General features: G+C 36.7%; 1 protein-coding gene across 3 annotated transcripts in view; it reads left to right on the forward strand.

Moving 5' to 3' along the window:
• The window catches only part of GPR174 (G protein-coupled receptor 174), a 67,522-nt gene that overhangs the window by 24,047 nt on the left and 31,053 nt on the right, over positions 1-12,422 (forward strand). For 2 of the 3 annotated variants that reach the window (XM_005594012.5, XM_074030199.1), the window contains exon 3: positions 1,232-6,120. The exons of the other annotated variant lie outside the window; for it this stretch is intronic. In XM_005594012.5, coding sequence (XP_005594069.1) covers positions 1,791-2,792 — 1,002 coding nt within the window. In that variant the 5' untranslated portion in view covers positions 1,232-1,790 and the 3' untranslated portion in view covers positions 2,793-6,120. Of the gene's footprint in view, positions 1-1,231; positions 6,121-12,422 lie in introns of those variants that run through there. 3 annotated transcript variants of the gene reach the window in all.

Consider the following 12,422-nt stretch of genomic DNA (forward strand, 5'->3'; position numbering starts at 1 on the left):
ACAATTTCCTCTGATATACGTGCACAGAGCTATTCAGTTTCACATCATTTGCAGTCACTTGCAGCACACTAGGTCTGCTTTTTCTGGGCTTAATAAAGTGTGCACCTAACCAGACTGTAATATAAAGTTGAATTTTGAGCAAGTGGTTGCTTGTTACCTGTGATGGGATGGTTTCTGGACAGGGCTTCACAACCTAAAATGTAAACAAAATGTGCTGTTTCACTTACCATGAAATTGAAATAAAATAACAATAATAATTTGTTCGGGGGCTCAATGAAGCACACTTCAAACCACATGGATTTGATCATTCAAAGCAGGATGTTTCATAATTCCCATTTCATTTTTGTTCTTCCCACACATATCTTTAAAGTTAGTTAAGTCCTCCTAGATTTCAGTAGCCTTGGGGCAACTATCCAGTCACCTAAGCTAAACTTTATTTACCTCAGAACAAGGGTCATAGACCCAACTGAGTCAACTTTCTATGGATTTTGATTCTCTGTTCTGGGGCTATATCTGCTGTCTCAGGTAATTAAGAGGTGAATAAATGACTCCAGTAAATGGGATTATTTAAAGAGAAGCTGGTTGTCCACTTATTTTTAGACATATAGGAATGATTTTGATCAAATGATGGTTCAAGGACAAATGCTGGGCTCGCTATATCAAAACCAAATGGAGAGCTTTGAAAAGATACAAATGGCATACTGTACCCCACGAGTACTCAATCAGAATCTCTGGAGGAAACACCCAGAAGCTTTTATTTTATTTTTTAACCTTCCCCAGATGATTCAGATAATCAGTAAGATTAGTAAAGCAGTAATCCAAATCATAGTTTCTCAAATGTTAACACGCAGAAGAATCATCTGAGTTCATTGTTAAAACACAGATCTTGAGGCATCAGGTCCAGGGTGACGCTTGAGATTTTGAATTTGTAACAAGCTCCCAAGTGTCATTCGTTCATGTATTTTGATTTATATTACTAATATAAATTAATTTATATTTATATAAATTATATATATATATATTTATATAAAACAAGGGGCTAGATTACTTCTCATGTTCTTTCAAGCTATATTTTTCTGTGATTATAAAGTGCCTTGTAGAAACTGCACCATATACCCTTCCCTTACATAAGAATTTTTCATTCAAACTAGAGTATTTTTCTGAACATAGGCTTTTCTTTTTTTTCAAAGCTGGGCCAGGAAATAATTGACTTATTTTATTTTGCTTGCAGCTCTGCCTTTGTTTCCTACTTTTTAGATTTTGACATATAGCTGAAAAAGTCCCAGAAAGCTGATCTTTCCAAGTTAATCATCCCTGAAGAGTGGCGGACTCATTGTGCACTAAAGCAATCCTTTCTTCTATGTGAGCCAAAAAAAGAAAAACGGCCTGCCAGACACCTGTAAAGAGAAGGCTATCATCATATAGGAATTTGAGGAACTGCTATATGGTACATTCCTTTTCCAAATGGGAGAGAATCAGCTCTCATGATGTCCCAGAGGGCCTTAAAATAAACAAGAGGGAAATTGTAACAGCTTGTCATCTGTGCTTGTACACTAGACTTTCATGTAGTTACTCTAGAGAAATCTAAATAAAAAATGCAGATAGTTCTTTGAAAAATCCTTGAATAATATGTAGAGACTCAGGCTGACGTGGTAAAAAAAAAAGGAAGGTTATTTTATACTTGGTATCTCCAACCCACTGGCAAGCAATCTTTTGGAAGGAACAGCAGTTGATTGTGAGTTTAGGTTTTGAACCACCATTAGGCAAAGATAGTTTCTCTAGAGAGAATCATGCCTGCTAATTACACATGTACCGGGCCAGATGGAGACAATACAGATCTTCGTTACTTTATTTATGCAGTGACATACACTGTCATTCTTGTGCCAGGTCTCATAGGGAATATATTAGCCCTGTGGGTATTCTATGGTTATATGAAAGAAACAAAACGAGCTGTGATATTTATGATAAACTTAGCCATTGCTGACTTACTACAAGTTCTTTCCTTGCCACTGAGGATCTTTTATTACTTGAATCATGACTGGCCATTTGGGCCTGGTCTCTGCATGTTCTGTTTCTACCTGAAGTATGTCAACATGTATGCAAGCATCTACTTCTTGGTCTGCATCAGTGTGCGACGATTTTGGTTTCTCATGTATCCCTTTCGCTTCCATGACTGCAAACAGAAATATGACCTGTACATCAGCATTGCTGGCTGGCTGATCATCTGCCTTGCTTGTGTACTCTTCCCACTCCTCAGAACCAGTGATGATACCCCTGGCAATAGGACCAAATGCTTTGTGGATCTTCCTACCAGGAATGTCAACCTGGCCCAGTCCGTTGTTATGATGACCATTGGCGAGTTGATTGGGTTTGTAACTCCGCTTCTGATTGTCCTGTATTGTACCTGGAAGACGGTTTTATCACTGCAAGATAAATATCCCATGGCCCAAGATCTTGGAGAGAAACAGAAAGCCTTGAAGATGATTCTAACCTGTGCGGGGGTATTCCTAATTTGCTTTGCACCTTATCATTTCAGTTTTCCTTTAGATTTCCTGGTGAAGTCCAATGAAATTAAAAGCTGCCTAGCCAGAAGGGTGATTCTAATATTTCATTCTGTGGCATTGTGTCTTGCTAGTCTGAATTCGTGTCTTGACCCAGTCATATACTACTTTTCCACTAATGAGTTCCGAAGACGGCTTTCAAGACAAGATTTGCATGACAGCATCCAACTCCATGCAAAATCCTTTGTGAGTAACCATACAGCTTCCACTGTGACAACTGAATTATGCTAAAAGAAAAACCAAGCTGAATATGACCTGAAATGCAAGTACCTCAGAACATATCTGCAATACCCAAGCCACGGGGAAGAACTCACAAAAAAACACAGCTTTTCAGTTCTGCTCTATTTTACTGCTGTGGGGAATTCACTTCTTCAAAGCAGGACCTATGTGGAGCATTATGATCCACCATTATTGATGTTGACATATCCATGTAGTAATTTTTCATCAAGTCTGTAAATCTTAAAATATCAAATTTCTGTGACATCCTACAAACATATGCTCTCAACTCTAGTCAGTACTTTTACCTGTGACCCTCAGGCACAAAAAGAGTATTAGCTTGGAGCCACCATAAGCATTCAGTTTTGTTACAGCAGATACTGAGTCTTTATATTCAGAGGAGATGTAGGTGTCTTTTTATATTAGTAATCACAGTTTACATGCCTTTTTCGTATGTTTGGTTATATTTTAGTGGGATGGATGATATATTACCCTGTGTAAAGAAAATGTTGTAAACATAAGATCATTTTTATCTCTCAAGTGTGATTCCGTTTCAGAGTTTGAAGACTAAAATAGCTGTTTTCTTCATTTTTGTGTCAACATGAAACATTATTTGTCACACCCGTTCACAGAATGAAAATCTGAACTCAGGCCTCTGGCATATTTAAACTAAGAACAATATACATATTTACCTATGATAACCCTCTGTGACTATAAAAGATGCCGTGTTGCATCTACCTAGGACAGGTAGTTTGTCAAAGTCCACACAAGGTGACTCAAATGGCCTCTAAGCCCAGGAGAAAGCAGAAAGGTGACAATCACAGTTCTGGCTCTCTTACACTTTTTCTAAAGAACATTTCTGGAGATGTATGGACCTGCCTAGTAGAGGAATTTTTTAATCATGCTTCTAGAGATACATTGAGGTAATGTTGACAGGTTCCTGCACTTTCTGAGCCTATGGAAGAAGTAGTGCACTAATGAATCATTAAACCTAGGTCAGAATGAAAAGATGAAGCAAAGTTGGCTAATCCTTTTAAAATTCTCATCACATTTTATTTCTTACTCTAATATAAGGACATTTAGCTTAGACTGCCAAGTTACTTACCCAAGCCAGAGTAAGTCTCTCTGCCCCATCATTGCATACATATTGCGGTCAGTCACATGGACCCTAGAATCCACATTGATTTTTTTTGGTCTAGCTTTGCCCCAGACATACCATTCTAAAGCCTCCAAAGTCTAGCTCTTAGCAGCTAGGGAAGGCAGTTATTTTACCTTTTGAAAAATGTATAGAAGACTAATTTGGTCAGCCTTGGGCAACCAATGGCCAATGACTTGCCTACTACCTGTTTGGTACTGTTTTGCGGGAAACAGACCCAGGATATTAGTCATAATTAAATCTTAGGTTGTAAGTATGATAATATTTTGAAACATGTTTTAGCAAAAAGCTGTAACTTTAAGAAAGTTCTACTTAAAATCTGTGTGCTATATAATGAAGATAACTTCTATGTCTCACAGAAGGAATGTAGAACCCAATCAAAGGCGTTATCATATTTAGAGGAAAGGGGTTGTTTCAGGCATACAGTTATGATACTAATACATCAGGGGAAAACTGGTGACATCAAAATGAATTCTAATATCTAGACTGATGGAAGGTTTTCTAAAGTTTTCTTTGGACAAGTGTTGATTTTACACATATGTTGTTATTAAGATAATACCCTATTAGAAAACTGACTTTGTGCTGCTAGCAAGTGTATCTATGTGTCTTCTAACAATTCATTGTAAGGTATATGTTTTGATGTGTTAAATAAGTTTTCAGTAAGTGTTAAATTGTATTTTAAATAGCGTGACTATAACTGTGTCTTGTCTCTTTGCTTTAAAGTGTCTTTTTTTTTAGTATAATTTAGTGTTGTAATAGGATTGCAAGTAACAATTTTGTGGAATTGTGAAATAACTGGGTACTTGTAATGTGAGAGTCTCATCTACACCATTTGTGCTTACTATTGTCTCGATTAGCATGAATTACACTTCTTAAGGTCACTTTGGAAGATGATTGATTTGATTTGACTAACATATTGATTTCACTTTGATTACATATTTTTTAAAGAGGAAGGAAAATATTTTCAGGAGATGATTGACCTTCTTAGAAGAATGGTTGAGGGTAGGACCCATTTGTTAGGCAGCCCATTTACATCATTCCAAAAAAGAACAAGTATTCAGTGTTCTTATGCTGCTGAGCTGAGGACACCCTTTTTCCCCAGGTCTGCTCATCTAAGTTTGTATTCAGTGCTCTGATATACTTTATTCACCCCCGATCCCATCAATATGTTTTGTCTTCTGCTTGATTCCCTTGCTCTCCCAGGCAGCAACCTGATCAATTCATTCACACCATGGTGCTAATAGCTAATGTTAGCTTAATATTAATTTACCCAGAAATATCTGAATTCCAGGCTTTAGGACTACGCATTAAACCAAAGTGGTGACTTTCAGTGGAGGGCTAATACCTACTGAAGCAGACAGACTGGAGGGAAAGATATTTTGAAGAAAGTGGGTCCTACAGCACTGCCTTTCATATTGTATATAGTAAGCAAACACCTACTTTGCTTGCCATAATGAGAATGCTGACTTTTAAGAAATTAAGAAATGTATCCATGAACATGGCTATCAGTTTCTCAGATGTCTGCTCATCTTCTTTTCATTTTGCCACTCTCCTTTCCTATACTGGGCCTGACTTTCAGGGGAAAGTCTAAACTAGTAGCTTACTAATTTAGGAGTACTGCTGCAGCTACGATCCAGACAGCAGCCTCTTCTCTGAGCTTCTCCATTCCATGGCTTATCTTTCCTCCAGACTTCTCATTTATCACTCTCTGGGTTCCATGAAATTGTGGTGCAGAGAGAAAACACCCTCAACCATAGTAACGTATACTTCAAGATAAATAATTCCACATTTCCTATATAAAGTTGTTGAATTTTGATTCAAAAATGCATAAGTATTCCAATAAGAAAAACTTTGAATATGTAGTGATTTCTATGTAAAAATATTGTCATTATTATTATTATTATTGAATTCAAATGGTTTATATGTTTTCATTGTCACTCAGTTAAGCAGCCAATTCTATTAACTGATAATTCCACAAAGAGAAGCCATCTGCCCCAGGATCAACAGAACAAGCTGCCTTGGGCTGAGAGGGTGCATCTGTGGAACTCTTGCGCAACTTACATTTTATGTCCCATTTTGATTTTATTCCCAAGATACTGTGAAAATGTTGCACTTGGAATTTATTTATGGCTATAACTTATAATATTCATTTTAATAATAAAGATTATCTTTGTAATTGCATAGAAATTTTCTGCGTCCAGAAGTCAATGTGTACTTAGTCACTTCTTTCAACACACTGATAGACTTGATGATCTTTGTTAGTGTTCTCACATGCATGGATAAAAGTCCCCTAAGACTCTATTCTCGCTTTTTCTCTCTTTTAGAGGTGCAGTCTATTCTTGAAAGGAAAGATAAGCCACATCCCCAACTTTATCCCACTCTTTCCACTCACTCCGTCCATAGATAGACGTTTTATATTCATATTCTGCTAAAAATTATTCCCCATCTTCACTGTGGACCAAGTTTTTGAGAACTACTTAAAGCAATACATTTGTAATGATGGAACAGAGAGAATATTTTCTTCTTAGTCTTAAGGGTTGTTAAGATGTGGCAGTCTGAGTTTTTCTCTGGATTGTCAGGGGAAAATAAAATCTCATCCTCTACTGTCCCCCCGTGCTGTTCTCAAAACAAATCTACTTAAACAAAAAAAATGTGTAAAGTCAGGAAAATTGTCTCTGACCCTTTCCTCAGCCTGGCTCTCTTTCTTCTACTTCAGTAACTCCCTCATCATCTCACCTATATCCCTAGCACTTCCAAGACCCCAAATATCTTCTATAATAACCAAATTTTTAGGAATTACACATTTTGGCTGTTGCAAAAATATTTTCCTAGGAAGTGGTGAAGGGTTTCCCAAGGAAGAATTTTTGATGCTTTGGTAAACCTGAATAAAATAATGGGATATAGATACCAGACATGCCCCATGCTTCAAATGCCCTCACATTTTATAGAGACCTCTTCTGTGCCCTCCTGAAGTCTGTCCAGAAACAACTTCACTGTCTTTGCCACCATATTTTGATGGAGTGGTGGAGGTAGGGGAGGAAGGCCTATGAGATAAACTCTCAAGTAAATGTGGCTATTTTCACTTGCTTATTTCTTAGTTATTAAAGGATGTGGTATGGGGATGGGGGGAGCGAATTGTAATTTTACTGAACTTCACAGACCATTTCCTCTTCTGCAGAACTTCTTCAGCCTTAACCACTACTTCATTTTGCCAAATAATTCAAGTAATATAAATATGCCAATACTATATTGTTTCTATTGTTTGTTGAATAATTATCTTCATCCTACTTCTTACTGTAATGCATATCTTCTGATTCAGCTACAGGCATAGCCCTATTCAACACCTTCCACTTGCCTTCTTGTATCTCTTTAAAGAATAATAGAACAACTGCTCCATAGGGAAGGCTGTCATTAGGCCTCCCCTTCTGACTCCAGCATTTACTTTTAAGCAAGAGTTCTTGAAGTTTGATTCTGGCCCATAATAGTGAGATTTTTCAGACATTTCTAAGCAATGTTGAGTATCTACAACTTGTAAGAAGACTTGTAACATTCATTATCTTTTAAAATGCTACTCTAATAAAAGGACAAAAATAAACAAAAAGAGTTTGAAGAAATGATGGTTCAAGTTATGACACTGGCGTGGAAGCATAGAGGAAGCAGTCATACTATAAATTACCCACACCATCTTTGCATAAAGTAAAACCCATAATAACATAATTTCAGCTTAAAAATGTTCTGAAATCACATTACTGCCCTCTGTCATTAAACGAGTTTAACTTTTTTACTAAAATGTATATAAGGAGATAATACTATGAAAAAAGTAATTCGGTAAACTTTTTACTATGAGAAACTTCAAACATCTTCATAAGAAGAACAATAAATACAATGAACACCCATTATTGAAATTCAAGCAATATCAACACATGGCCCAGTCTTCTTTCTTCTATGTCTGCATCTAATCCCCTACTCCAGATTATATTAAAGTGCATTCCCCTTATATAATTTAATCTATGAATACTGTAGTAAGTCACAGTATCATTTAAATGAACTGTTTAATGTATGATCAAAAGGTGCCGAAGAATAAAACTGATTTTAGATGTATTCAGTAATTACATCAAACACTAAATTCCGAAAAGTAGAAGAATTTCCCTTTGATTAATCTGATCAAGTTTAAACTCAGAAAATATCATTTATCAACCTGAGTCTTTTTTTTTTTTTTTTTTTTTTTTTTTTTTTTTAGGTAGGTGTTTCTTCTACTGCAGAAATGTAATGAAGACTAATGTTGAATTCAGTTCAGGGTCTCCTTGGTCCAAATTATGGCTCCCATGAGAAGGAGTCCAGTAGACTTAGCTCCACTGAATATAAAAATACCAATGTTAACAGACTACATTTCCACATTGTAGTAAAAATGGTCCACTAAACAATACTCATAGAGTAGTATTAGAATGCATCTATGTAAATGTGCACTCTGCAATGTTTCTGAAGCTTATGTGATAGTTATTTGTACTCTGTGAATACTGCTCATAGATAGGTGGGTAGACTTCTATAAAGTTTCCCTCAAGCATTACACATTTTCTACCTTTCAATTTCTTCTGACAAGAATGGATTAGTTAGGCTATGGGTTCAACTGTGGTTAACAGAAATGTAGCTTAAACTACATACAAATATATTTCTCTTTCATGGAAAAGTATTAGCCAGCATGGTGGCTTTTCTTTGCAAGATGTTTTGGACATAGACTTCTGTACTGTAACACCAACATTTCTTGGGTATTCTTCTAATCTAAATGGTGCAAGATACTGTTTAAAAAATTAATTGGGGGATCACATCAAGTTAAAATATTTCTGCACAGCAAAGAATATAATCATCAAAGTGAAGAGACAACACGCAGAATGAGAGAAAATATTTGCAAACTACCCATTTGACAACGGATTAATAACCATAATATATAAGGAGCTCAAACAACCTTATAGTAAAAAATCTAATAATCTGATTCAAAAATGGGCAAAAATTTTGAATAGACATTTCTCAAAAGAAGACATACAAGTGACAAACAGTCATATGAAAATGTCCTCAACATCACTGATCATCAGAGAAATGTAAATCAAAACTATGAGCAGATATTATCTCACCCCAGTTAAAATGAGGTTTTTTTTTTCCTTAAAGAGTGGCAATAACAAATGCTAGCAAGGATGTGGAGAAAAGGCAACCCTCATACACTGTTGGTGGGAATGTACATAGTGGTGTCAGTACAACCACTATGGAGAAGAGTTTGGAGGTTCCTCAAAAAAGCAAAACTTGAGCTACCATAAAATCCAGCAATCCCACTGCTGGGTATATAACTGAAAGAAAGGTCATCAATTTATCAAATAGATATCTGCACTCCTATGTTTGTTGCAGCACACTGTTTACAAATAGCTAAGATTTGGAAACAACCTAAGTGTCCATCGATAGATGGATGGATAATGAAAATGTGGTACATAAACACAATGGAGTAAAATTCAGCATAAAAAGAATGTGGTTCTGCCATTTGCAACAACATAGATGAAAATGGAGATCATTATAGTGAAATAAGCCAGGCACATAAAGACAGACATCATATATTCTCACTTATTTGTGGGATCTAAAAATCAAAACAGTTGAGCACATAGACATTGAGAGTAGAAGAATGGTTACCAGAGGCAGGGAAGTGTGATGGGGGTGGTGTTGGGGAGGGTGGGGATAGTTAATGGGTACAAAAAAAAAAAAAACCAGAATGAATAAGACCTACTATCTGATTGCACAACAGTGTGACTATACTCAACAATAACTTAATTGTAGATTTTAAAATTACTTATATAGTGTAATTGGATTGTTTGTAACTCAAAGGATAAATGCCTGGGGGGATGGAAACCCCATTCTCCATGATGTGCTTATTACACATACCATGCCTGTATCAAAACATCTCATGTGCCACATAAAAATATACACCTGCTGTGTACCTACAAACATATATATGTATATTTTTTGAGATGAAGTTTTGCTCTGTCACCAGGCTGGAGTGCAGTGGCATGATCTCAGCTCACTGCAAGCTCTGTCTCACAGGTTCAAGCGATTTTCCTGCCTCAGCCTCCTGAGCAGCTGGGACTACAGGGGCATGCCACCACACCCAGCTAATTTTTGTATTTTTAGTAGATATGGGATTTCACCATGTTGGTCAAGATGGTCTCGATCTCTTGACCTCATGATCCACCTGCCTTGACCTCCCAAAGTGCTGGGATTACAGGCGTGAGCCACCACGACTGGCCATCTGCAAACATTTTTGAAAATTAAAATAAATAAATAAATAAATGAGAGATCCTTATGCAGAAATGGCTCTAGTGTCTTGGGCTCCTACATAAGCAAAGTGAAGCTCAATGTAACAGCAAAATGAAGTTTAAACTTAACCAATCAGAAACTGCCAAAACCCTATAACTAGGGACTTTCAACCTCAAATAAAGCAAATTCCTATCTGTAGCCAATCAAGTGATTTCTTTACCTTGCTTCCACATTCAACCTATAAAAGCTTGCTACTCACACTACTAAAGCAAAACTCCTTAAACGTCTTCTGTTTCTGAGTGCTGCCCAATTCACAAATTGCTCTTTGCTCAAACTCTGATAAATTTGATTTGTGTAAAGTTTTCTTTTAATCATATCTTATCACATGGACATTGTAGCTAGTATGACTGAGAAATGGGGAAAAGGAGGCATGCCTCTTCCCTTTAAGTGGATGACAAGAAATTGTGAATATTTTTTCTGCTTGCAAACTACTAGCTAAAAATCAGCTATGTAGCCCTGCCAAACTGCAAGAGAGGTTAGAAATTATAGTCATTATTCAGGTGGCCATATGCTATTAGATATTACTTTATTATGGAAGAAATGAAGAACAAATATGGGGACAGAGTGTGTCCCTATCATTCTAGGGATGTCAAAGGCACCAGCAATGTCATTTGCCCTAAAGATGCCATCTAAACTGCAAACTCCAGTAGACCTTAGTATGTTCATTCCATTTTTTAAAACCACCACTTTCCTCTAATAAAGCCACACCTTTTCTCCCCTGTTTGGTTATCCAAACCATCCAATATCACCTATACTTACAGCAAAAAGAGTAGTAGCCTCTAGAAAATATGATGATAGTGGTGCCCTGGCAGTGTATGAACAAGGTTTAATATCAGCAAGCTGGGAAATCAAAGACGAGGACATATGGAATGATTGCATTGGTCGGTGTCCCACCTACGCTTTCTTCGCTCTGTCCCCAGAGAGGAGGCAACACTCCCTTTCTAACCTCCTATGGATGAGTCAACTCAGATATACAGCATAGCACTGCCCCCAAACTTAATTGCTCAAAGGAATTAAAATCACTTCAAAAGTGTTTTACAGTAACTGCTCCCTCTGCCTAGAATGTTCTTCCAATAGCTGTCTTGTCTCTTCCTTCAGTTTTAAAAGTCCTTCAGTTCTCAAAGTTGACACCCTAGCTAAAGAGTTCCCCACCCCTAGAGGCACAAGTTTACTTCTAATACATTACCTTGAATTTTTCCCTCATGACTTTTCATTTGTAATTATTTTTAAAATTTGTTTATTGTATGTCTGCCCCACTTGAATATTAGATTTGTTCATTTTGTGTCTGCAATGCCTAGCCCACTACCTGCAACATAGTAAACATACAAAAAATGTATGTTGAATGCATACATAGATAATAAATCTAAACAAGCAGAAATCTGTTATCCAGCACTCCTATGAAATGCTACATCAGTTGATAGTTTATGGTTCATAGCATACAATAACAGTTCAGATTCATGGTGCTAACCTAAGGTCTTACAAAATTTTCAGGTGCCATTCAAATCATATCTAAGAGGAAATATGTTCAACTTTTTTTGTGTCATATGTACCTCCTTGTGTTTCTGTGGCATAATAAAGAATATGTCTGGTCTTTGCTCATAGTTCTCTGCATAGAATTTAAAAAACCCTTTGAATTTCCTGAGTGATAACAGTGTATTTGTTATGCTAAAGAAGTAACTCAAGGGAAAGAGGGCAGCTAGATAGCTTCCAGATGGGGGCTAGTCACCAGAAAGTCCAACAATGTGATTAGTAAATTTGTCCAGGCTGGAGATTGAGTTCAATCACATGTCCAGTCATTTAATCAATCATGCCTACATAATAAAACCCAGATAAAATCTTGGACATCAAGGCTCAGAGGAGCTTCCTGGTTGGAGAACATATTAATATACCAGGAGATTGGCACACTATGTCTCCACTGAGATAGAAGCTCCTGCACTAAGGATACTTCCTGGCCTTGCCCTATATAGCTGTTCATTTTTATTACTTATAATAAAATGGTAATCACAGTGTGGCACTTTTAAGAGTTCTGTGAGTAATTTTAGTGAATTATTTAACCCAAGGAGGTTACAGAAAGCCCTAAATTTGTAGACTACCAAGGAGAAGCGTAATTGGCTTGGGCATATCTGAAACTTGCA

The sequence above is a fragment of the Macaca fascicularis genome, chromosome X (assembly GCF_037993035.2).
Source record: "Macaca fascicularis isolate 582-1 chromosome X, T2T-MFA8v1.1".
Lineage (NCBI taxonomy): Eukaryota > Metazoa > Chordata > Mammalia > Primates > Cercopithecidae > Macaca > Macaca fascicularis.